This window comes from Mobula birostris, chromosome 10, assembly GCF_030028105.1.
Source record: "Mobula birostris isolate sMobBir1 chromosome 10, sMobBir1.hap1, whole genome shotgun sequence".
NCBI classification, from domain to species: Eukaryota; Metazoa; Chordata; class Chondrichthyes; order Myliobatiformes; family Myliobatidae; genus Mobula; species Mobula birostris.
In genome coordinates this window covers 20,846,544-20,873,533 of record NC_092379.1, presented here as the reverse complement: position 1 = coordinate 20,873,533, position 26,990 = coordinate 20,846,544, and the positions used below count along the sequence as shown (strand labels likewise).

Here is a 26,990-nt window from a genome sequence, read left to right as displayed (position 1 = left end):
GGGTATCGCCTGTCCATCACTTCAAACAGTTCAGGGTTCAAAGGGGGAGCCGCTCTTGACAGCTCTCCTTCCCCTTCATTACATATCTCCAAATGCTGCTCCATTGTTTTCCTTATCTCTCTCTCTCCTGAAGACAGGTGGCAGACCAACTGCTGATCACACAGGACAGCGAACATCTTAATCTACGTGTATTCTTGTCACACCCCTCTTAAATTACTGAACTGAACTGAATTCCTGCTCCCTGGACAAGGTTTTAGCAATGTATTAATCTACAATATGTTCAATTTTTAACCTCACCAGCAAATAGCACTGGGAATAATCCAGTGATTACCACTGTTGGGGTCTTACATTTTAACATCTTTTCTTTCTCCCTATATTCACTACACAGCAGTACATCCATTTTTTCTTCCAATTGTCATTTGAGCCAATGTGTGCAACCACTTCTGTTTGCTCACCCTCCTCACTGAGAATGTTCTGCAATCGCTCTGAGACATCCTCATCTGAATAATACTCTATTTGTAATGCCTCACCTCACCGACCCAGCTGATCAAGATCCCACTGTAATTGTTGCTAACCTTCTTCTCTCCCCACAATACCATCTACTTTTGTGTCACCTGTGATCTAATACTCAGGAACATAGGATCGATTCTTATCAATGAGAGGGTTTCTTCATCCAGGTATCACCAGTCATTTGGACAAAGCCCTAGGATGAGATTCAAAGGAACAATTCTCAGTCTGTCTCTGTGGGAATGCCCCCAAATGCAGTATTGTGCAAAAATATACCTGGATCAGATTTTGGAGAGCCAGACATTCACAAAGTCGGGGAGATTCCCAGTGCCTAGAACACAGGGTGCAGAGCAGGAAGTGAGGAAGACGGCACCAAATTGGATATTAGTCAGTATCCTGACCTTGGAGAGTCTCTCCCTCTTACACTGTGATCTCTCTATCCTTGCCCGTGCTGCTTCTCTCTCTCTCTCTCTCTCTCCCCACCCCCCTCTCCTTCCACCTTCCTGCAGCACATTTCAAACACTTCACACCTCGAATCTGCTGCCTCATTTCTCCCTCCCACCTCACAGAGCACAGGGTCAGATGCTGGCTCTGACAAGCTGCCTGCACTTTGTACAAACAGACTGTCGGAGCCGTTAGCAGAGAGAGAGGCAGAGACACAAACAGGAAGCAGAAGGCAATGCTGTTACTGTGAGCAGTGAAGGGTGTAAGATATGCTGGAGGACTGGCAGCACAAAATCAGGGAGGGAAAGAAGGAGTGGGCAGGTCAGTGTCGGGAGCCGACATTCCCAGAGGGGAGCAGAGGCCAGTGACAAGGTAAGGTCCTCAGTTGTTGCACATCCTGGCTTTCTAGTTGGCTGGAGCGTGAGACTGGGAGGGAGACTGGTTGCTGAGCAAAACAGATGGAATCAAAAAGCTGAGGTTGTGACGTGATGTTTAAAGTCAGTTCATTAAAGGTGTAACTGTGACTTAATTCTTAATTAATCTTTAATTAAATTTGGAGCTGGTCCCAAGTCATCTCCTTTTCCTGCAATAACGTCCCCAGTATCTGATTCAGTGCCATGCACCCTCATGACCTGCTCTGCACTCCAGGTTATGGGCACAGGGAAACTCCTACAACCTGTGATTTTGGGTGCAGTTTCTAAAATCTGCTCCACATATATTTTCCCATTTGACTGAACATGGTACATTCCTGAGATGTGGGGTTTGGACTCTGATTCTCTGATTTTTCCAAATAACTGATTTTAAATTGTCTCTACATGGGAATCACAACCTTCCTGAAGATGAATCGTGTATTCCCAATCTCTGTCGTATTCCCTCATGAACAAAGTTGAGAATTAACCACAATTTCTGGTTCTGTAGAGGGGTATTTTTCCCATTGTCTAGCCCTTCATAGTTTTCCCCAATGTCTATTCCTGGAGTGTATTCCTTCAATATCTGGTCCTGTGTGCCTTCCTGCAATGCCTGTTTCTTGGACTTACTCTGCTGAAATCAGGTGCTGGTGTTCATCCCCCAAATAGCTGCTGTATTCTATTCTTGGTTTGCATTAATGAGTAATTGTTTAATGTTTTCTACTCCTAATGTGTTTACCCCAGTATCTGTTGTATTTTCCTGCATTGGCATATTTTTTCAGAATGCTCTCTCCTGCTGACATCACATTAAAACATGTACATGGTCGATCTCCAGTTCTGAGTCACCTGTACTTGTACCAACAGCTCCACACTCTCTGATGGGGGATGCTGCAGGATGCACAAAGTTTCCTTCAGCTAAACACCGAGCAGGCCAAAAGCTTTGGTCCCCACAGTGAGTTCTGTTTCAGGGCACTGATGCTGTTAATTCATGTTTCAGAGAACAGAAATTGAGGCTGACTTGGCTGTTCACTGTAGTACAGAGGGACAGAGCTGCTGCCTTTCAGCTGAGACAGTGAAGGGAGATTGTGTGTGCAATGGAGAAGCTCCTGTACCTACGGTTTTAGACCATAAGACCATAAGACAAAGGAGCAGAAGTAGGCCATTCGGCCCATCGAGTCTGCTCCGCCATTTTATCATGAGCTGATCCATTTTATCCTATTTAGTCCCACCGCCCCACCTTCTCACCATAACCTTTGATGCCCTGGCTACGCAGATACCTATCAATCTCTGCCTTAAGTACACCCAATGACTTGGCCTCCACTGCTGCCCGTGGCAACAAATTCCATAGATTCACCACCCTCTGACTAAAAAAATTTCTTCGCATTTCTGTTCTGAAAGGGCGCCCTTCAATCCCGAAGTCATGCTCTCTCGTACTAGACTCCCCCATCATGGGAAACAACTTTGCCACATCCCCAGTCCATGCCTTTTAACATTCGAAATGTTTCTATGAGGTTTTATAGGACATGGAGTGTGGAGATTAGGATAATGTGTTGAAATATGGATTGAGATACTCATTATGAAACATTCCATCATCATCTTGCTCTGGGATGTGTAATGGGGTTCTGAGAAACTCTTCCAATGAGCCTCTGTGCTTTCCTGAATATCTTTCTCGGGGTGCAGCACCCCAGTGTTCCCACTGTGAGAAATCCCTTATGAACATGAGCAGTACGTGTGGGACTACACTCATATATTACCGGCTGGGAATCTCTCCGATATTTGTCCCGGGATGCATTACCCACTCGTACGTGGAGGCAGATGGAATCTCTGCAGTGATGAGGGAACTAAGATGGGCTGAATGGCTTCCCTCCGTTTTATCAACTCCAGTCACTTCATGTTCTCCTTTTCTTTGTTTTTAATGAATACAATTTCAAATCATGACATGAATAAACTCCAGTGGAAAACTGGAAGAAAAGCTACAGGCAATGATTTCTACAACATCTGAACATCCTTCACCACACTCCCCCTCCCCATGTCAACTTCTTGCTCCATAACAATAATAACCACTTCCTCAACTCCCTCTTCTCCATCACTAAACACACCCACATTCCCCTGCTCCCCATTCCCAAGCCTTAACCCTGCCTTCCTCTCCCCTCCTGTAAACCCCCTCCAGTGTCACATATCCTGCCATTTTCCCAATGTATCATCCACCGCTGTCCCTCCGCCCACTGAACCGGCTCTGTGCCCCCATTTCCCATCTGGCATCCCCAGTACATTTAGAGGTTTATTTTCTGAAATGAGCAGTTGCAGTGCAGTAGCCTCGGATTGCCCAGTGAGTGAGATGGAGACTCCATTTCCAAACATCGCAGCCACACGGGGATCTCTTGACTGAATGTGGGGCGTGTGTCTGCTGGTCACTGCTGAACCTGAAATATAGACAGGAGAGTGTGATATTGTGTGTGACAATGTGAAGCACAGACATTAACCTGTGAGGACAGGTGAACTAAACAACATCTCATTCCAGGAGCTGAAACCCCATGAAGAGGTGTCTGACAGTATTCTCCAAAATCAACCCGAACAAGAATCTGAATACCGGTTCAGAACTTTAGGGTGATCCACAGTTGGGCGAAGGTTTTAAGTCCTGAGTAAAACCATAAGATAAGAGATTGGAGCAGAATTAGGCCATTTAGCCCATTGAGTCTGCTCCAGCACTTCATCATGACTGACTCAATTTCCCTCTCAGCCTCAATCACCTGCCTTTTCCCAGTATCCCTTCATGTCCTGACTAATAAAGAATCTACCATCCTCTTCCTTAAATATACCCAGTGACTTGGGCACCACAGTTGCCCGTGGCAACAAATTACACAGATTCACCCCTCTCCGGCAAAAGTAATTCCTCCTCAACTCTGTTCTAAATGGACGACCCTCTAGTCTGAGGCTGTGTCCTCTGGTCCTAGACTCTCCCACCAGAGGAAACATTCTCTTCACATCCACTCTGTCGAGGAATTTCAACATTCAATAGATTTCAATGAGATACCCCCCTCATTCTTGTGAATTCCAGTGAATACAGACCTGAGCCATCAAACATTTCTCATATGATAAGCCTTTCAATCCCAGAACCATTTTGTTAAACTCCTTTGAACCCTCATCAATGTCAGCATATCCTTTCTTAGATAAGGTGCCCAAAACTGTTCACCGTACTACAATTGGGACCTCACCAGTTCCTTCTAAAAAGTGAACATTACATCTTTGCTTTCATATTTTAGTCCTTTCGAAATGAATTCAACAGACTCAACTTGCAAATTAACATAAGTGGAAACCTGCACAAGGACTCCCAAGGCCCTTTGGACCTCAGATTTTTGAATTTTATCCCCATTTAGAAAGTAGTCTATGCTTTTATTTCTTCTCCCAAAGTGTATGATCATTCACTTCCCAACACTTTATCATATCTGCCACTCCTTTGCCCATTCTCCAAATCTGTCTAAGTATTCCTGTAGCCACTCTGCTTTCTGAACTGTATCTGCCCTTCCACCTCTCTCAGTATTATCCACAAACTTGGGCATAAAAGCCATCAATTTTGTAATCCAAATCAAAGTTGACGAGGGTAAAGCGGTGGATGTTGTCTATATGGACTTCAGTAAGGCCTTTGACAAGGTTCCACATGGAAAGTTAGTTAGGAAGGTTCAATCGTTAGGTATTAATATTGAAGTAGTAAAATGGATTCAGTAGTGGCTGGGTGGGAGACGCCAGAAAGTAGTGGTGGATAACTGCTTGTCAGATTGGAGGCCGGTGACTAGTAGTGCGCCTGAGGGATCTGTACTGGGTCCAATGTTGTTTATCATATATATTAATGATCTGGATGATGGGGTGGTAAATTGGATTAGTAAGTGTGCAGATGATACTAAGATAGGTGGAGTTGCAGATAATGAAGTAGGTTTTCAAAGCTTGCAGAGAGATTTAGGCCAGTTAGAAGAGTGGGCTGAAAGATGGTAGATAGAATTTAATGCTGATAAATGTGAGATGCTACATTTTGGTAGGACTAATCAAAATAGGACATACATGGTAAATGGTAGGGCATTGAAGAATGCAGTAGAACAGAAGGATCTAGGAATAATGGTGCACAGTTCCCTGAAGGTGAAATCTCATGTGGATAGGGTGGTGAAGAAAGCTTTTGGTATGCTGGCCTTTATAAATCAGAACACTGAGTATAGGAGTTGGGATGTAATGTTAAAATTGTACAAGGTATTGGTAAGGCCAAATTTGGAATCTTGTGTACAGTTCTGGTCACTAAATTATAGGAAAGGTGTCAATAAAATTGAGAGAGTACGGAGAAGATTTACTAGAATGTTACCTGGGTTTCATCCCCTAAGTTACAGAGAAAGGTTGAACAAGGTGGGTCTTTATTCTTTGGAGCATAGAAGATTGAGGGGGGACTTGATAGAGGTATTTAAAATTATGAGGGGGATAGATAGAGTTGACGTAGATAGGCTTTTTCCATTGAGAGTGGGGGAGATTCAAACAAGAGGACATGAGTTGAGAGTTAAAGGGCAAAAGTTTCGGGGTAACATGAGGGGGAACTTCTTTACTCAGAGAGTGGTAGCTGTGTGGAACGAGCTTCCAGCAGAAGTGGTTGAGACACGTTCGATGTTGTCGTTTAAAGTTAAATTGGATAGCTATATGGACAGGAAAGGAATGGAGGGTTACGAGCTGAGTGCAGGTTGGAGGGACTAGGTGAGAGTAAGAGTTTGGCACGGACCAGAAGGGCCGAGATGGCCTGCTTCCGTGCTGTAATTGTTATATGGTTATTGACATCTTACATGAAAAGATGTGGTTTCAACACAGCAGCTAACCAGAAAATGCTCCCTTTATTCCTACTCTGTGCCTCCTACCAATCAGAGAATGTTCTATCCATGCTAGTATCTCTCCTGTAGTACCATGGGGTGTTTGGCAATACACACAGAATGCTGGAGGAGTTCAGGAGGTCTGGTAGCAACTATGAAAAAGAGTAAACCGTCAAAGTTTCAGACTGATGAATGGTCTTGGCCTGAATCATCGTTTGTTTACTCTTTTCCATAGATGCTGCCTGGTGTTATCCTGCCTTTCGAATAATTCTTCTTTGGGATGCTTCTATATTGTACCTTTCAAATTGCTCCCAGAATCTCCAGCTATTTCTGCTCTGCCATCATCCCTGAAAGTGTCCCCTTCCAATCTATTTTGGCCAGCTCCTCTCTCATGCCTCTGTCATTCCCTCTACTCCACTGTAATACTGACTTTAGATTCTCCTTTTCAAATTAATAGCAGGGTGAAGTACATCATATTATGATCACTGGCTCCCAAGTGTTCCCTTACCTTAAACTCTCCACTCTATTCTGGTTCATTGCACCACACCCAATCCAGAATAACTAATCGCCGAGTGGGCTCATTCAGCACCGACTCTAAAAAAAAACTCGTAGGCATTCTACAAATTCTTTCCTTTGGGATGCGGCACCAAAATAATTTATTACAGCACGGGCCATTTGGCCCACACTGTTGTGCCAAAACAGCGATAAAGCAAATCAAAAACACCCAAACACCAATCCCTCCCACCTACACCATGTCAATATCCCCCCTTCTTCCCTACATCCACTTGTCTATCCAAACATCTCTAATGTATTTGCCTCCACCACCACAGCAGGCAACACATTCCAGCCATCCTCCACTCTCTGATTATAAAACTCACCCCTCATATCCCCTTGAACCTACCCGCTTCACCTAAAATTCATTCCCTCTGGTAATACATATTTCAACCCTGGGACAGAGATACTCTCTCTCTCCACTCTATCTTTGTATCTCATAATCTTGCAAACATCTGTCAGATCCCCCCCCCCACCACCCCAGCCTCCAACACTCTAGAGAAAACACCCCAAGTTTATGTGGACTCTCTTGATTGCATATTTCCCTCGAAACCAGGCAGCATCCTGGCAAATTTCTTCTAGACTCTCTCCAAAGCCTCAACATCCTTCCAATAGTGGGGCAACCAGAACTGTATGCAGTACTTCAGTGTGGTCTGACCTGAGTTTTATAAAAGTTGCAACATAACCTCCTGACTTTTAAACTCAATGCCTTGAATATTAAAAGCAAGTATTCCTTAAACCTTGTTAACCATCTTATTGACTCGTGTAGCCACTTTTAAGGAGTGTGAACTTGGACCCCAAAATTTCTTTGCTCAACAACACTGTAAAAGACCTTGCTCTTAAAAGTGTACTGTCTCTTTTCATTTGCCCTCCCGGGGTGTGACGCCTCGCATTTATCTAGATTAAACTCCATCTGCCATTTCTCAGTCCATATCTGCAGCTGATCAATGTTGCGCTGTATTCTTTGCCAGTCTTCTACACTGCCAACAACTGCACCATTCTTGGTACCATTCACAAATTTTCTAACTCACCCATTTGGATTTTTATCCAGATCATTTATATACATTACAGACAGCAGAAGTCCCAGCACAGATACCTATGGAACTCCACTAATTACAGACCTCCAGCTTGAACAAGTCCCCAAAACCACTACCATCTGTCTTCTATGCACAAACCAGCTCTGAATCCAACAGCTAATTTGCCATGGATCCCATGTATTTTAATCTTCTGGATTAGTTGCCCATCTATCTTAATCTTCCGGATTAGCCTCCCACGGGGGACTTTGTCAAATGCCCTCCTAAAATCCATGTAGACAACATCCACTGCCCTCCCCTCATCAGTCTGTCTTGTCACCTTGTCAAAAAGCTCTATCAATTTGCAAAGCACGACCTGCCACGCATAAAGCCATGCTGTCTCTACCTAATTAGGCCATGGGTTTCCAAGTGCTCAGATATCCTATCCTTATGATTTTTATTGGCAATTTCCCTTCAATTGAAGTGAGATTTACTGGTCCATAGTTCCCAGAACTTTCCCTTGTTCCCTTCTTAAATCGAGGTCCAACATTAGCCACTTGCCAGTCTTTTGGGACCTCACCTGTGGCGAGAGAGGACACAAAGATACTGGTCAAGGGCCCAGCAAGCTCACCTCTTGCCTCCTTCAATAAACTGGAGTAAATCTCATCTGGCCCTGATGACTTATCCATCTTAATCCTGATCAGGAGGCCCAACACTTCCTCCTCCTTGACCTCTCAATGCCCTAATGTATTTATATACTCAGCACTGATCTCCTGGTCCTCCATATCCTTTTCCTTGGTAAGTACTGAACCAAAGTACTCACTTGGCATCTCACTCACATTCTCTGCATTCAAGCAACTGTTTCCCCCCCCCCCCACTTATCCTTGAGTGGTCCCACCCTCTCCTGAGTTATCGTCTTACTCTTGGTGTCTGTATAAAATGCCCTGAGATTCACCTTAATCCCACTTGCTAAGGACTTTTCATGGCCCTTCCTGGCTTTCCTGATTCCCTTTAGTTCCTTTCTGATTTCTCTACATGCCTCATGTGCTTCCTTTGATCCAAACATCTGAAACTTTACATACTTCTTCTTTTCCTTCTTGACTAAATTCATCACCTCTCTGGATATCAAAGGTTCTCTTATATTTCCATCCCCATCCTTCCTTTTAACAGGTACATATCTTTCCTGTACTCGGCTCAATTGCTCTTTAAACACCCTCCATTCTTTAAGAAGGGAGGAAGGCAAAATAAAGGAAATTATAGGCAAGTTATCCAAAACTCAGTGGTTGGGAAAGCATTGAAGTCTCTTATTAAGGATGACGTTTTGGTGTATTTGAGACTAATGATAACATCTGTCAAAGTCCGCATAGTTTCTGCATTAGGAAATCTTGCCTGACAAATCTGTTAGACTTCTTTAAGGAAATAACAAGCAGGCTGGACAAAGGAGAGGCAATGAATGTTATTTACTTGAATTTTGGAAAGTCATTTGATAAGGAGCAACACATGAGGCTGCTTTACAAGATAAAATTGAATGGCATTACAGCAGAGATATTGGCATGGACAGAGGAATGACTGACAGGAGGCAGAAAGTGGAAATAAGAAGGGCCTTCTCTGGTTGGTTGTCATTGACTAGTGGTGTTCCTCAGGGGTCAGTATTAAACCTGCTACTTTTCACATTATTTGATTATGATTTAGATAATGGAATTAATGGCTTTGTGGCAAAGTTTGCGGATGATACAAAGATAGGTGGAGGTGTAGGTAGTGCTGAGGAAGCAATGCATTTGCAGTAGGACTTAGATAAATTGGAAGAATGGGCAAAAAGTGGCAGATGGATTACAATCTTGGGAAATACATGATGATGCATTTTGGTAAATGGAACGACAGTGTGGACTATCATCTAAATGGGGAGAAGGTTCAAACAACAGAGGTGCAGAGGGACTGAGGCGTCCTCGTCTAAGACTCCCAGAAGGTTAATTCACAGGTTGAGTCTGTGGTAAAGAAGGCAAATGCAATATTAGCATTTATTTCAAGGAGAGTAGAATATAAAAGCAAGGAGATAATGCAGAGGCTTTATAAGACACTGATCAGGCCGCACTTGGAGTATTGTCAACAGTTTTGGGCCCCTTATCTCAGAAAGGATGTGTTTTCATTGGAATGAGTCATAAGGATGATTCCAGAAATGAAGGGATTAACATATGAGGAGTGTTTGGCAGCTTTGGGCTTGTACTCACTGGAACTTAGAAGAATGAGGGAAGATCTCATTGAAACCTACCGAATGTTGAAGGGACAAGATAGGGTGGATGTGGAGAGGATGTTTCCTGTGGTGGGAGTATGCAGAACAAGAGGGCAGGTTCAAAATTGAGGGGTGATCTTTTAGAACAGAGGAAAGGAGGATTTTTTAGCTTGAGAGTAGAAATTCTGTGGAATGCTCTGCCACAGACTGCAGTGGTGGCCAATTCTGTGGGTATATTTAGGGCAGAAGTTGATATTTTCCTGATCAGTCAGGGCATCTAAGGATATGGTGAGAAGGCAGCTGTATGGGGTTGAGTGGATTCCGGGATCAGCCACAATGGAATGGCAGGGCAGCCTTGATGGGTGGAATGGCCTAATACTGCTCCTGTCTCACGGTCTTATGTCTGATGTGGACTTGCCAGCGAAAAGGTGTTCCCAAATAACGCTTCTTAGTTCCTGCCTAATGCCCTTGTAAATTGCCCTGTGTCAATTTAAATCTCTTCCGTAAGGACCACACCTATCCTTGTTGATAGCTATCCTGAAAGTTAATGAGTTGTGGTCACGATTCCCGAACTGTTCACCCACTGAAAGGTCAGTCACCTGGCCATGCTCATTCCCCAAAACCAGGTACAGTATGGCCCCTCCTTTCATTGGACCGTGCACATATTGATTTAAGAAACCTACTTAACAAATTCAAACCCATCTGAACTCCTTACACAAAGAAGCCTCCCCAGTTTAAAATAAGAAAGTTGAAATCCCCCATGACACCAGCCCCATTATATTTACACTTTTCTTTAATCTGATTACATATCTGTTCCACTGTTCCTCAATATCCCAGTGGCTATTAGGGGGTCCATAGTACAATCCCATCAGTGTGATTGCACCCTGTCTAACCCTGAGTTTCACCCAAATGGACTCAGTTTCTGACCCCTCCATTATGTCTCCTCTGAATGCAGCTGTGATATTGTCCCTGATCAGGACTGCAACTGCCCACCCCCTTACCTACTCCTCTATCTTTTCTAAAACTCCAAATACCTGGCACATTAATCACTCATTCCTGCCGCTCTCTCAACCAAGTTTCAGTAATGTCTACAACATCGTAGTTCCATGTACTGATCCATGCTCTAATTTCATCATCCTTACCCATAATAATCCCAGCATTAAAATATATACACTTCAAGCTATCTGACCCATTCTACCTGTTATTTAAATTTTGCCTTTCAATACTATCCCTGACATCTAACTTCTGGTCAAATCCATCCCCTACTGACCTGGGGCTCTGGTTCTCAGCCCTCTGAAAAACTAGTTTAAACTTTCCCAAGTAGCATCAACAAACCCTGAAGCCAGGATATTGGCTCCCCCCAGTTCAGGTGCAACCCGTACCAATCTTCCTGGATATTGAAATTCCTGAAGACTGCTTTAATATTGCACTTTTGGCATGCATTTTCCATCTCCCATTGTAACTTGTAGACCACATCTTTGCTATTCTGTTCACAGGTCTGTGTATAACTCCCATCAGGCTCTTTCATCCTTGCAGATTGTTAGCTCTACCCAGAATGATTTGACACTTTCTGAGGGTCACACCACACTCACTGCCGACCTGCCTGTCCTTTCAATACAATGTGTATCCTTGGACATTAAGCTCACAGCTATAATCTTCTTTCAGCCACGATTCACTGATGCCCACAATGTCATACGTGTCAATCTGTTGCTGTGTTTCAAGTTCATCTAGCTTATTCTGTATACTGTGTGCATTCAATTACAACACCTTCAGTCCTGTGTTCATCACCCTTTTTCGATTTTGTCCTCCTTTTACATTTCAACTTATCCCATTGACTGCAATTTTGCCCTATCATCAGCCTCTGCTTGCTAGCAGTCTCACGACACACTGCCTCTGTTTGTAAACCAACAACTACATCCTTAGCCCTGTCACTCAATTTCCCACCTCCTGTCAAATTGTTTCAAATCCTTCTGAACAGCACAAGCAAACCTGCCCACAAAGATATTTAAAAACGCAAACATGAGGAATTCTGCAGATGCTGGAAATTCAAGCAACACACATCAAAGTTGCTGGTGAACGCAGCAGATCAGGCAGCATCTCTAAGAAGAGGTACAGTCGACGTTTCAGGCCGCGACCCTTCGTCAGGACCCTATTCACAATTATTGCCCCAAATTCACATTCACATTCTTCCACCTTTTGCTTATGAAGAGCCAGAAGATCTAACATATCGATGCAACTTCAAAGAAGGCACAACAGCTGCTATATTCCATTAGGAGCTTGAGGAGATTTGGTATGTCACCTGAAACAATCACAAATTTTGATAGATGTACCATGGAGAGCATTCTAACTGGCTGCATCATGGTCTGGTATGGGGGTGCAGGAGGGAGGGGCTACTGCATGGGATAGAAACAAACTGCCGAGAGTTGTAAACTCAGTCAGCTCCATCATGGGCACTGGCCTCCGTAGTACCCAGGACATCTTCAAGGAGTGATGCCTCAAAAAGGCAGCGTCCATTATTCGGGACCCCCATCACTCAGGTTATGCCTTGTTCTCATTGCCACCATCAGGAAGGAGGTTCAGCAGCCAGAAAGTTCACACTCAACGATTCAGGGACTTCTTTCCCTCTGCCGTCTGATTTCTGATTGGAAATTGAACCCGTGATCACTACCTCACTACTGTTTTATTTCTACTTTTGCACTGCTCATTTAATTACATACCTACATATATATATACACACACGCACAATAATTCACAGGTTTTTACTCTCTTATTATGCATTGCATTGTACTGTAGCCACAAAGACAACAAATTTCATGGCATATGTCGGTGAGATTAAGCCTGATTCTGATATATCTGAAAATATACTGGAATGCCGGCTGTTTGAAAAGGCTGATTGCAGAATGTCTGAAGAAACAAGTGATCAGGAATAACAAATATAGAAATCAATCAGGATGTGGATCTTTTATGTGACAAGATTGTAGAAGGGATAATGACAGCGACAACAATAAGTATCCCAAGGAAATGGAATAGAGCTGAAAAGAAAATGGTGCCGTGGTGGAGAAAAGATTGTGGGGAAACAATTAGGCATCGTAATAGAGCCTTTAGAATGGAAAAGAGGACACACAATTTTCCAAAAGTAATTGAGAATAAACATATGCAAGCAATAGTAAGAAAAACAACTTGAAAGGTGAAACAGGAATACTGGAGTACCATTTGTGACTGCGGAGGAATACAAACACCCATTGACAGTGATTGGAAGATGATAAAAAGAATGAATGCTGTCACCAGGGACATTGGATACCCAGAATTATCTGAAGGGGAAGGTTTGATTTTAAGTTATATGAATTGGGAATTTGAGGTTGAATGCTAAATTGGATAAAGGATTTTTAAATTGGTAGACCTATCATGGTGCGACAAGGGAAATGAGTCAAGTGAACCAATTATGGAAAAGAGAACCCCTCAGGGAGGTGTTGTTAGTCCATTACTATTTACTATAATAATAAATGGTATATTTTCTAATATAAATAGTGGTATTGGAATTTCATTGTGTGGACGATGGAGCTATGTGGAAAAGGGGTGGGAATGTGAAATTTATAACACGGAAACTTTAAGAGGCAAAGGTTAAGGTGGAAGATTGGGCATGAAAATGGGAATTCAGATTTTCAGCTGAGAAATCCAACACAATGCTTTTCACAAGGAGGAGGACAGAACAACACTTGAAACTAAAACCTTGGTATAGAATTAGAACGTGTGGGAAGTTGGTGAGATAAAAGCCTCACATGGTCAACACATATTAAAAGTAAGAAAGATCTAAATGTTATGAGGTGTTTAACAGGAAAGAAAAGGGAAGCTGATAGGAAATCTTTGAAAGCAATATATATAGGATTAATAAGATCAATACTGAACTATGGACGTATGGTATAGAATCAGGATCACACTGTGTGGTCAATAAACTGGATATAATTCACAGTCAAGCATTAAGGTTAATCAGTGGGGCAATGAGGACAACAGCAGTGGTGGCAATGCAGGTGGAGTTGGGAGAGACACCTCTGGAACTGAGAAGAACACAGCTTGTGGTAACATATTGGGTGAACCTACAAGGGCCTGGAGAAAATCATCCAAGTAAACAGCTTCCAGATCCATGCTGGGAAAAGGAAAGAAGGAAATCAGAAGTCTTGCATGGACTATTGAGGGAAAAGCAGAAAGAATAGGAGTTAGTAAAAAGGCAGTGAGTGATACAGTCCCTTTTCCTGGGCTGTCTCCATGACTGTGTGAAGCACCAGAAGTGGATCCTGAATTATTCAAAATGAGATAGAAAAATAGAGAAGTGATCTTAAATGGTGTGGTGGAATCTTATGTAAATAATAATTATTATGGATATTTACAAATGTCCACACATGCTTCAAAATGGCAATAGTAGATGAGGGATAGGGCTGGTAGTGAGGCCAATGACAGTTGTAATATTGTCTGATTCAAGCACAGGAATCAGGAGTCTAAAATATTTACATTCAGCAGAAAGACCAGATATTTTATGTGAGCTAATACAATCCTTATTTTGACTTGAAATAATATCCAAAAAGCATTGTGATGGTTGAGAAATGCAGGAAAGAGCAGGGGGAGGAGGTGATAACATCAAGATTGAGGTTTGGGCACAAGGTTAAAGTACTGTTTTTAAAGAAGAAACACAATAATGGGAGGTGTGAATATTGTAATCAACATGATATAATCAAGAGCGGGGATGGTTGATTTTAGAGTTATCACAAAATAAAATTCAATTTAACATTAATAGCATTTTGCAGAAAGGGTCGCTGGATTATTGCTTTAAATATATAGTGCAGTTCCTTAAGAACACAAGTCTTCTTATAAAACTTGATACAAATAAATTATGGGGTCAAATATAAAAATGTGTGTCATGATATGCTCACCCACACTGCTTCAGAAGGTGTTGGTAATTCACCTTAAAGCCTTTTGTCAACCACCATAAAAACCTCAGAAACCGATCGACGATTGAAAGGCCCCGAAGGGGTTGATGTGGAGAGGATGTTTGCGGGAATGTTGGGATGTAATCATACACAGGCCATTCCCACCACAGGCTGTTTGCCAAGGGAAAACAGAGAAGGGAAACACCAGAGAAAAAGTCAGGCAGGCACAGTAAACCAGACTTCCCACCTACCTGTTTCTATCCCTGCGGCCATTGGTTAAGAGATCTGCTGGTCCTCCCACCCATTTTTCATCTGTTTCGAGAAATATGCAGACCGCCTGTCTCTATTGGTTGGCGGTCTGCATGTTCCCTCCATCCACTTAGGTCAGACTAACTGGCCTATAATTTCCATTCTTCTTTCTCTCTCCCCTCTTGAAGAGTGGAATGACATTTGTAATTTTCCAGAATTCTAGAACCATTCCAGAATCTAGTGATTCTTGAAAAATCATGACTAATACCTCTACAATCTCTTGAGCTCCCTCTTTCTGAACCCTTGTGTGTACACCATCAGGTCCAGGTGAATTATCTACCTTCAGACCTTTCAATTTCTCAAAAATCTTTTTGGTAGTAATGGTAGCTTCACATACTTCATGACGCCGATGCCTGGATCTTCTACCTGACTGCTAGTGTCTTCCTCAGTGAAGACTGATGCAAAATATTTATTTGGTTCATCCACCATTTCCTTGTCCCCCATTACTACCTTTCCAGCATTGTTTTCCAGTGGTCCGATACCCTCTCTCGCCTCTCTTTAACACTTTATGTACCTGAAGCAACTTTTGGTGTTCTCTTTAATATTACTGAGTAGCTTACTTTACCATTCCATCTTATGCTTCTTACTGACTTTTATAGTTGCGTTCTGTTGGTTTTAAATGCTTCCCAATCCTCTAACTACCCACCAATGCCAGCTCAATGATATGCCCTCTCGTCAGCTGTTATGCTGCCTTTGACTTCCCTTGTTCGCCATGGTTGTGTCATCTTGCCTTTTGAACACTTCTTCCTCTTCAAAACCCCGTCTGAATCCTCAGGCAACAGCAGCGAGGCATTACAGAGGGTTATTTCCCTTCTGGAAACAGACTTCGAGATTCAGCGTAAAGGAGTCTTAACCCTTCCTTTCGACCTAGCAGCTGGATTCCATAAGCTTGGCTGCAGGTTCCCCAGACTGTTCAGGAATTTGCTTGGACCTCTCCTGAACCAGAGGACATGACTAGATAAGTGTTTGGACTCGCAGAGTCCTAGTGACTGGAAATGGTTTGTTTGTCCTTAAGGTCAGGACTTGGTTTCCAGACGGTCTCAGGTTACCTCAACACTGAAGGCTGCCTTCTTATTAGTTTTTGGTCACAGGAGAGTCTGGGTCTCGGAACACCATAGTGCAAACAAACCCTCTTATCAGGACTGGACCAAGCAATGATTCTGCCTTTCCCCCAGTCCATGGATGGGTTACACTGGGACAGCCCAGGGTACCGGAGGATCAGCGGTATGAGTGGAGAGTCAGTAATGTAGAAACTAATGTCTGCATGATCCCCTATCCTCATCTGCAAATCCACAGTCTGTTGCTGGATCTTCCCGGAACCTAGTGGGTGACCGTCCAAAACAGTTGCGGGCATGTGTCGGCTCAACTCTCACAGCAGTATGTCGAACCGATGGGTGGTTCTTAAATCCAGAAAATAACCCACTGCCCCAGAGTCCAGGCAGCTCTCACCTGCCTTAAGTTTTTACCCCGGGTGAACTCCGCCTTCAGCATGAACCCAGAGTCAGTTGTATTGGGAGTAGCGACTGCTACTGTCACAGTCCTCCTGAATCTGGACGGTCTTAGCAATATCGACGGTTGCAGCCTCGGATATTCGGCCTGTCAGTGACATACTTCCCCACAGTAAAACCACGACAATGACTCTGATGCCGGGACCTTTCATCGGCGGAGAGTCCAGCACAACCGACCTGCATGGGTTCGACTGGATCTTGAGCAGGTAAGGGCTGGTTATGGTCCAAGGTTGTGGGGTGGAACTGTGATGCGTAGGGACTAGGCTCAGACTGGCTCACTTTGATTTCTTGAGTGGTCCCACTTTTGGTCTGCCAGATGATTATCGAGACGGATGGACTGGTCACTCAAAGCCTCTCAGATCTCAGTTGGCTCTCCCAGGGCAACGTGTCCTTCAGTTCATCCATGGTTGTAGAACATGGCCACGGCCTCCCCATTTCAACCACTGTTCTAGGCCATGGTCCAAAATTCGATTGCGTTGTCGGTCGTGGACCATCCCCCCTGTCGAATCTTCATCAGCCGGTCTGAGTCTCAGCTGGCTCCAGTGAGGTGATTAAACATCTTCCTCATGGCAGCCATGAATTCCTCAGACCGATGTTCCCGATGCACAGTGGCCGAGGCCAGGACTTTTCCAGTCCTGGAGAGATAATGAATGCGACTTTTCCTCGCTCTGAAAGGAACCGGGACAGCTGTAGTTCAAACACGAATGAGCATTGGCTGAGGAATCCACAGCAAGAACCCGAGTCACTGTCGAATCTCTCCGGGTTTGGAAGACGTGCTGGCTCCACGGAAGCACCAACTGGTTCTCCCAAGCAACCTTGGCTTCCTCCTTGAGTAAGTTGATGAACAGATACCAGGAAGTCGTTAATCTCCAGGCCTTGTCTGGAAATCCTTTCACTGTGGCTCACCACAGTGGACGAAAGATTTTGATATTCCACTGGGTCCATGTTGGTTCAATTGTACTGAGACGAGAGTCCTTGATGAGGATGGTTTGGACCCAGTTGCTGGGGTAAATGAAGCAAGCTTCTAGTCATGGTATCAAATTAGAGCTGAGCACAAAACAAATGCTGGATGATCGCACAAGTTAGTTCACCATTGAGCACTGAACTTCTGTTCAGCTGTTCCTTAAATACTCAATTCCTGGCACCCAAACATGATTATCAATTAGCAGGATCATCCTGATCCCTTAAGGGGGTTGTGCCAGCTATCCGTACTCCCGGAAGCTGGTGCAGTTGGGAGTGTCTCGTAACAAAGACTTCTGACTGTTCATGCTCACCATTGGGAATGCCATGGACACAATCTGTGATATCCCTGATCCTGACAGCAGGGATGCAACATACCACCTGTGTGTCTCTATCGAGCCCACAGAACCTCGTCCTGTTCTGTTTAGGGAATCTTCTATCATCACTGCATTCCTCTTCACCTCTCTCCTCTTCTGAGCCACATCACCAGACTCAGTGCCAGAGACCCGGTCACTCTGGCTCCCCTTCAATAGTATATAAAGTTATAGATTTGTTATTGAGGGGAACAGCCACAGGTGTTCTCTGCACTTCTTGTACATTTGCCTTCCTTCTCCTGACAGTCACCCAGACACCTGTCTCCTGCAACCTTGTGGTAATCTCCTCCCTGTAGCTCCAGTCTATCACCTCCTCATATCGGCCACTTCTTTGACCATTGTCCTTATCTTTCAAAGTACTTCTGTAGCCTCTGTGCTTCCACAACTCTGCTTTCCCCTCCACCTCTCTTTGTATCATCTGCAAACTTGGACATAAAAGCCATCAATTCCGTTATCCAAATTATTGGCAGTTGACATGGAAAGAAGCAGTTGGAACACAGACCCTTGTGGAACACCACTATTCACTGGCAGCCAACCAGAAAAGGTCCTCTTTTGTTTGCCTACTCTTTGCCTCCTGCCAATCAGCCAGTGTTCCATCGATGCCAGTATCTTTCCTGGAATACCATGGGTTCTAACACACATAAAATGCTGAAGGAGCTCAGCAGGCCTGGCAGCATCTGTGAAAAAGAGTCAATCATCAATGTTTCAGACTGATGAAGGCTCTTGGCCCAAAACATTGTTTGTTTACTCTCTTCCATCGATGCTGCCTGTCATCATCCCACATTTAGAATATTTCTTCTTTCGGATGCATCTATCTTGTGCCTTCCAATTTGCTGTCAGAATCACCAGCCATTGCTGCTGTGCCATCATTCCTGCCAGTGTCCCCTTTCAATCAATGTTGGCCTGCTCCTCTCAATGTCTTCTGGACTATCCCTGGAATCTCCACCAGTCTTGGAATCATGCACAGATTTACTAACCAACCCATCGACATTTTCATCCAGATCATTTGTATACATTACAAACAACGATAGTCCCAGTACAGACACCTGTGGAACTCCACTAATCACAGACCTCCAGGTTGAACATGTCCCTTCAACCACTACCCACTCTCTTTATGAGTAAGCCGGTTCTGAATCCAAAAAGTTAATTTGCCGCATATCCCATGCATCTTAATCTTCTGGATTAGTTTCCCATGGGGGACTTTGTCAAATGCCTTACTAAAATCCGTGTGGACAGCATCCACTGCCCTGCCCTCACCAATCTGTCTTGTCACTTTGTCAAAAATCCCAATCAAGTTTTAAGGCATGACTTGCCCCACAGAGAGCCGTTCTGGCTCTCCCTACTTAGGCCAGAGGTTTGCAAATGGTCAGATAATCTATCCACAAGATTTTTCTTCAGCAATTTCCCTTCAACTGGCATGACACTCACCACTCTATAGTTCCCAGAATTTTCACTTGTTCCCTTCTTTAGTAGAGGTACAACATTAGTCTATATGGTTTTCAGCAAGGTATTTGATAAGGTACCCCATGCAAGGCTTCTTGAAAAAGTAAGGAAGCATGGGATCCAAGGGGACACTGCTTTGCGGATCCAGATTGGCTTGCTCATAGAAGGCAAACAGTGGTTGTAGACGGGTCATATTCTGCATGGAGTTTGGTGACCAGTGGTGTGCCTCAGGGATCTGTTCAGGGACCCCTTCTCTTTGCGATTTTTATAAATATCTTGGATGGGGAATTGGAGGGATGGGTTAGTAAATTTGCCGATGACACAAAGGTTGGAGGTATTGTGGATAGTGTGGAGGGCTGTCAGAGTATACAGCGAGACCAATAGGATGCAAATCTGGGCAGAGAAGTAGCAGATGGCGATTGAGCCAGTTAAGTGTGAGGTGGATCATTTTGGTAGGTCTAACATGATGGCAGAATTTGGTTGACTCTTGGCAGTGTGGAGGATCAGAGGGATCTTAGGGTCCATGTCCATAGGACACTCAAAGCTGCCCTGCAGGTTGACTCTGTGGTTACGATGGCATATGGTGCATTGTGGGATTGAGTTCAAGAGCCGAGAGGTGATGTTACAGCTGTATAGGACCCTGGTTAGACTCCACGGAGTACTGTGCTCAGTTCTGGTCACCTCACTACAGGAAGAATGTGGAAACTATAGAAAGGGTGCAGACAAGATTTGCAAGGATGTTGCCTGGATTGGGGAGCATGCCATATGAGGATAGGCTGAGTGAACTTGGCCTTTTCTCCTTGGAGCGACGAAAGATGAGAGGTGACCTGATAGAGGAGTACAAGATGATGAGAGGCATTGATTGTGTGGATAGTCAGAGGCTTTTCCCCAGGACTGAATTGGCTAACACGAGAGGGCACAATATTAAGGTCCATGGAAGTAGGTACAGAGCAGATGTCAGGGATAAGTTTTTACACAGAGAGTGGTGAGTGTGTGGAATGGGGTGCCGGTGATGGTGGTGAAGGTGGATACAATAGGGTCTTTTAAGAGGCTCCTCAACAGGTAGATGGAGCCTAGAAAAATAGAGGGCTATAGGTAACCCTAGGTAATTTCTAAAGTAAGTACATGTTCGACACAGCATTGTGGACCACAGGGCCTGTATTGTGCTGTAAGTTTTTTAAGTTTCTATGTAACATTTGTCCTGAGGACTTGTCCATCTTAATCCTTTTTTGGAGGCTCAACGATTCCTCCACCTTTACCTCTAAATGCCCTAATTTACTTATACACTCAGCACTGATCTCCTGGTCCATCACATCTTTTTCCTTTGTAAATACTGAAACAAAGTACTCATAAGGTACCTCACTCACATTCTCTGCATCAAAGGAAATATTCTCCCCTTTATCATTAGGTGGTCCCACCCTCTCCCGAGTTATGCTCTTGGTCTTGATGTATGTATAAAATGCCTTGGGGTTCTCCTTAATCCAACTTATCAAGAACTTTTCATGGCCTCTCCTGGCTTTCTTCGTTCCTTTCAGTTCCTTTCTGGTTTCTTTATACCCCTCATGTGCTTTGTTTGATTCAACTTTCTGAAGCTTTACATAATTTGTCTTTTTCTTCTTGACTAAATTCATCACCTCTCTGGACATCCAAGGTTCTTTTGCCTTCCCATCCCCATCCTTCCTTCTGACAGGAACATACCTTTCCTGCACTTTGTGCAATTGCTCTTTAAATACCCTCCACATGTCTGATGTGGACTTGCCAGTGAAAAGGTATTTCCAATTAACACTTAGCTCCTGCCGAATACTCTTGTAAATTGCCCTATGACAATTTAAAATTGTTCCACAAGGATACCAATCCTTGTCAATAGCTGTCCTGAAAGTTAATGAGTTGTCATTGTTCCCTTGCCGTTCACCCACTGAAAGGTCAGTCACTTGGCCAGGCTCATTCTACAACACCAGGAACAGAATGGCCCCCTCCTTTCATTGGATCATACACATCTTGATTTAGGAAATCTCCCTGGATGCACTGAACAAATTCAGCCCTATCGGAATCTCTTACACTAAGATAGCCCTGGTTTATATTAGGGAGGTTGAAATCCCCCATGACAACAATATTATTTTTACACTTTTCCTTAACCTCATTACATATTCATTCCTCAGTGTCCCGTTGGCTATTAGGGGGTCTGTAGTACAATCCCATTAGTGTGGTTTCACTCTCCTTAAAGAACCTGGTACATTAATCACCCATTCCTTCCCCTCTCTTGACCAAGTTTCTGTAATGGCTATAAGATTGTAGTTCCACAAACTGATCCGTGCTCTAATTTCATCTTGGCTAAAGGATGGCTGACATTGGGAGCTGAGTGCCCAAGGATATATGGTGTATTGGAAAGATAGGTTAGTAGGCAGAAGGGATAGTGTTGCCCTCTTTATAAGAAATAATACTGAGTCAGTAGAAACAGATAACATTGGATCAGAAGGTGTAGAGTCTCTACGGGTTGAGTTAAGGAATGGCAAGGGTAAAAGGACCTCAATGGCAGTTGTATACAGGCCTCCAAACAGCAGCCAGGATGTGGATTAAAAATTACAGCAGGAGAAAGTAAAGACATCTGCAGTATATCGGACAAGTCGGTGCAGTGAAAATTACGACTGAGAAGGTACTCAGGAAGCTGAATGATTTGAGGTTGGATAAGTCTCCTGGACCTGATGGAATATACTCTTGGGTTCTGAAGGAAGTAGCTAGAGAGACTGCAGAGGCAGTAACAATGATCTTTCAAGAATTGATAGATTCTGGCATTGTACCAGATGACTGGAAAATTGCAAATGTTACTCCGCTATTTAAGTAGGGTGGGAGGCAGCAGAAAGGAAACTATAGACCTGTTAGCCTGACATCAGTGGTTGGGAAGTGGAGAAGAAGGTGAATGCAAAGTTGGCATTAATTTCTAGAGGTATAGAATATAAGAGCAGGGATGTGAGGTTCTGTAAGGCACTCGTAAACCACACTTGGAGTACTGTGTGCAGTTTTTGGCTCCTTATTTTAGAAACAATATACTGACATTGGAGAAGGTTCAGAGAATATTCACAAGAAAGATTCCAGGAATGAAAGGGTTACCATACGAGGAACATCTGGCAGCTCTTGGGCTATATTCCCTGGAGTTCAGGAGAATGAGGGGGATCTCAGAGAAACATTCTGAATGTTAAAAGGCCTGAACATATTAGACATGGCAAAGTTATTTCCCATGGTAGGGGAGTCTAGGACAAGAGGACATGACTTCAGGATTGAAGGATATCCATTTAGAACAGAGCTGCGGAGAAATTATTTTATCCAGAGGGTGGTAAATCTGTGGAATTTGTTGTCATGAGTGGCTGTGGATGCCAAGTTATTGGGTGTATTTAAGGCAGAGATGGAAAGGTTCTTGATTATCTGGGACATTAAAGGGTATGGGGGTAAGGCAGGGGAGTGGGGATGAATGGAAGAATGGCATCAGTCTATGATTGAATGGCAGAGCAGACTTGATGGGCTAAATGGCCAACTTCTGCTCCTATATTTTCTGGTCTTATAGTCTTGTCACCCTTACCCATAATACTCCCAGCATTAAAATATACACACTTCAAACACTCTGACCTACTCTCCCTGTTTTCCCAGGGTTGTGAAGGGCCTCAGACTGCATTGTCTGTTGATTGTGCTGTCGTTGGGATTGCAGTGTCAGAGAATGCAATGTGAGATAAGGAAGCTGAAAGTTTGTGTTTCATGGGATGTCTCTGTTAGTCAATTAGTTACCTTGACAACGGTGATGAAGGTGCTGTAGAGGAAACTGATGATGAACAGAAAGGCAAAGACAGGAACTGTAAGCACATTGTCATCTCCATCCACGTGTCCCTGTTCTTCCTTCCCCTCCTCTCCTGTCAAGTCTGTGCAGGTTTCTGAAAGAATTGAGAAAGTGAGACAGTTAGTTTCTTGTTGATGTTTCTTGAAGATCAACATGGCAATAAACTTGAGTAAACTTGATAACTTGAGTCATGTTTCCTCACAGCATGTCATTTGTAACTTGGAAGCCCCTGGGCAGAAATAAATGAACTAGTTTCTCTGAATCGACTGTGTTCTGTCCGCTAAATATATTAGAATAGATTATTAAATTAGATTATGAGGACACTCGGTCCTCGTTTATTGTCATTTAGAAATGCATGCATACATTAAGATATGATACAATGTTCCTCCAGGGATATCACAAAAAAAAACAAGACAAACCAAAGACTGACACTGACAAGACCACATAATTATAACATATAGTTACATCAGTGCAAAGCAATACCATAATTTGATAAAGAGCAGACCATGGGAATGGTAAAAAAAAGGTCTCAAAGTTCTGATTGACTCCCTCTGCCATAAACCTCCAGGCACCACAGCTGACTCTGAGCTCTGAGTCCGTCTGAAAACTTTGAGGCTCTGACCAGCCCTTCGACACCGAGCGCCATTTCAGCCAAGCACTTCGACCCCATCCCGCTGCTGAGCAACAAGCAATGCCGAGGATTCGGGGCTTTCTCCTCCGGAGATTCTGGATCACATGGTAACAGCGGCAGTGAAAAAGGCATTTCAGTAGTTTCTCCAGATGTTCCTCCGTTCTCTCACGTCTGTCTCCATCAAATCAGGATTGTGCACGGCACCATACTTGACAGATTACAGATATCACTCACCGGAGTGGTCGCGCAAGCTGCGTCGCGCCACCCTCTTCTCCTCCTCTCCTATTGACCAGATCTTCGCTTAGCGTTCATTAAACATCATCCCAACTTGTAATATGCACTGAGGAGTGCAGGTACGCTTAGCAATCCCTCCTATTCATTTCATCAATTATTGTCTCTGCAGTTAAAGCCTTCCAGATGCTGACAGATCTGCCAGCCTTGTGTGAGTGGCAAAAATTGGTCATGTGTGTTTCTGCCCAATATCTAAACCATGAATAAATCTAGTGAATAGTGTCAGCACTGAACACATTGCTGCAGGTCACAGGACATCACTGTCTACATATTGTCCCTTCTTTCTGTAACTCTTCACTTTCTGAATGAGTTCACCAATTGTCTTCACAAAGTTGATGAAATACCTTTCCCTGTCAATTAACCTTTGAAACTGCAGACCAATCCAGAATGTTCTATCATTTGCACAGTGGAAACTATAATACACGTATACCTATATCTATTTGAATGTCTATCTATCTGCTTATACCATGAAGGACAGAACCAGCCATGCAACACTTCCAGCCCCTCAGGTTTAAGTCACACAATTGTATCCCAAAACATACCGGCACGGAACACTGGGAGCCGAATGCTTTCCATACCTTCGTTATTGAACTTTGATTACACAAACACAGGCTGACTTTTAACCTGTCAAGTCGTCAACACAAGTTTCCAACAGGATCAGACCTGACACAAGAAAGTTTTAACAAGAACTGCAGGATCTCAGAAATGTTGGTAATTTATTTAGATATATTTAATCATGAAATATATATTTCCATTTTGAGCTAATAAGAAAGGACTTGCAGATAACCTTGCATGTTTCTGTGATGTAAACCACACTGTTGTAGGATCAACCATCAATTGAAGGTTGACAATTGGAGTTGTTGACCACTCTGTCCATGGGAATCTCTGCTGCAGAGAACCCAGTGACCCAACTTCTTTCCATCTCATCTGGTGGGGAAGGGTAACTTCAGAGGGTTCTTATTGGGAGTGGACTTCCTTTTTCGAAAATATGAAGGTGTTTTACTTTTGGAAATGAAAGATAAATTGTGGAAAGTGTTCAGTGGGTTAGAAAACACTTGTGAACAGAGAAAGGGATAACATTGAGAGAGCATCATAAGTGTACTCTGTACCATTGCTTCAGAACTAGCTCTGTGCCTGGCTGAGTACTGTGCATCTCTCTGGTTTACTGGAACTCAACAACTGTCTGATGTCCAGTTACATTCCACAATGCCTGCTCTGATGGAACTCAGTTCCGCCAGTTCTGCTGACAGATAGACTTGCTTCATGTTTCCGAGATGTTGGTGTGCAAACATTGACCATGCAGTCATTATTTCATCATTCCCTCACTGATGAGGCTGGAATTCCTTGCTCTGCTTCAGCAGGCCCATCAAAGAGCAGTGAAGAGTTTGGTGTGGGACTAATGGATATGGGTAATAGTCATATCATAGTCATAGTCATAATTTATTGGTCCCGGGGGAAATTGATTTTCGTTACAGTTGCACCATAAATAATAAATAGTAATAGAACCATAAATAGTTAAATAGTAATATGTAAATTATGCCAGTAAATTATGAAATAAGTCCAGGACCAGCCTATTGGCTCAGGGTGTCTGACCCTCCAACGGAGGAGTTGTAAAGTTTGATGGCCTCAGGCAGGAATGACTTCCTATGATGCTCTGTGCTGCATCTCGGTGGAATGAGTCTCTGGCTGAATGTACTCCTGTGCCCACCCAGTACATTATGTAGTGGATGGGAGACATTGACCAAGATGGCATGCAACTTAGACAGCATCCTCTTTTCAGACACCACCGTGAGAGAGTCCAGTTGCATGCCCACTATATCACTGGCCTGATGAATGTGTTTGTTGATTCTGTTGGTGTCTGCAACCCTCAGCCTGCTGCCCCAGCACACAACAGCAAACATGATAGCACTGGCCAACACAGACTCGTAAAACATCCTCAGCATCACCCTAAACAGGGTAGAAAGGCCAGTGTCCTTCACCAAAGAACATCAGAGAAATAGTTTGTAATCTAAAGCTAGAATCCAACACAGTCACCTCTGGTTGTGTGTTCCAGCCATCGTCCCGAGGCTTGGGAACAGACTGTAGGTCAATGATCCTGGTACTAGTACTGAGGGAGTGCTGCACTCTTGCACATCTGTTTGAGATGCAACAGAGGGGCCCAGATGGGTATTTACTGATGGACAGACAGACCTTGTGTTGGTAGTTTAGAAGAGAGTTAAGTTTTGAAAGCATCGGATGAACTCTGCTTCTTTCCCACTCTCTGCCTCTGCATTATTAATCCACTCACACAACTACAACAATGCCAGACTTGCTGTTACCTATTGACCTTGCTTGTCCCTGGGTTGTGACTGTGGCAGAGGATGTCAACAGCGGAGTGAATCTCAGAATCATACCTTGAATGTTTTTCACATCCTGCCTGACACTGGTGTTGGAGGGGGGATGAGACACTGTGCATCTGAAAACTGAGCCTTCCTTCCACTCCTCTGTGCTCACGGTCAGTACGTAGCTGGCAATGAAAGTCCCTGCCTGTTCCAGAGCAGTTGGTCTCACACTGGTTTTGGAAGAGATCAGAGAGTCCCCTTTCTCCCAGGTGACGGTTATTTGTTCCGGGTAGAATCCAGAAGCAACACACTCGAGGGTGACCGTGTTCCCATTCTTGGTCTCTCCCTCTGGCGGTGGAAGCAGTCTGACTTTGGGACTTTTTGTCTCCAGTGGAACTGATGGGCAAACAATGG

At 43.8% G+C, this 26,990-nt stretch overlaps 1 gene segment (V, D, J or C); it reads right to left on the bottom strand.

Annotated features, from left to right (window-relative positions):
* Window positions 1-3,605: 3,605 nt before the first annotated feature.
* LOC140203543 (immunoglobulin heavy constant gamma 4-like) overlaps window positions 3,606-26,990 on the bottom strand; it is a 33,075-nt gene continuing 9,690 nt past the window's right edge. The window contains 3 exon segments of the C gene segment in view: window positions 3,606-3,781; window positions 23,285-23,427; window positions 26,649-26,972. Coding sequence covers window positions 3,770-3,781; window positions 23,285-23,427; window positions 26,649-26,972 — 479 coding nt within the window.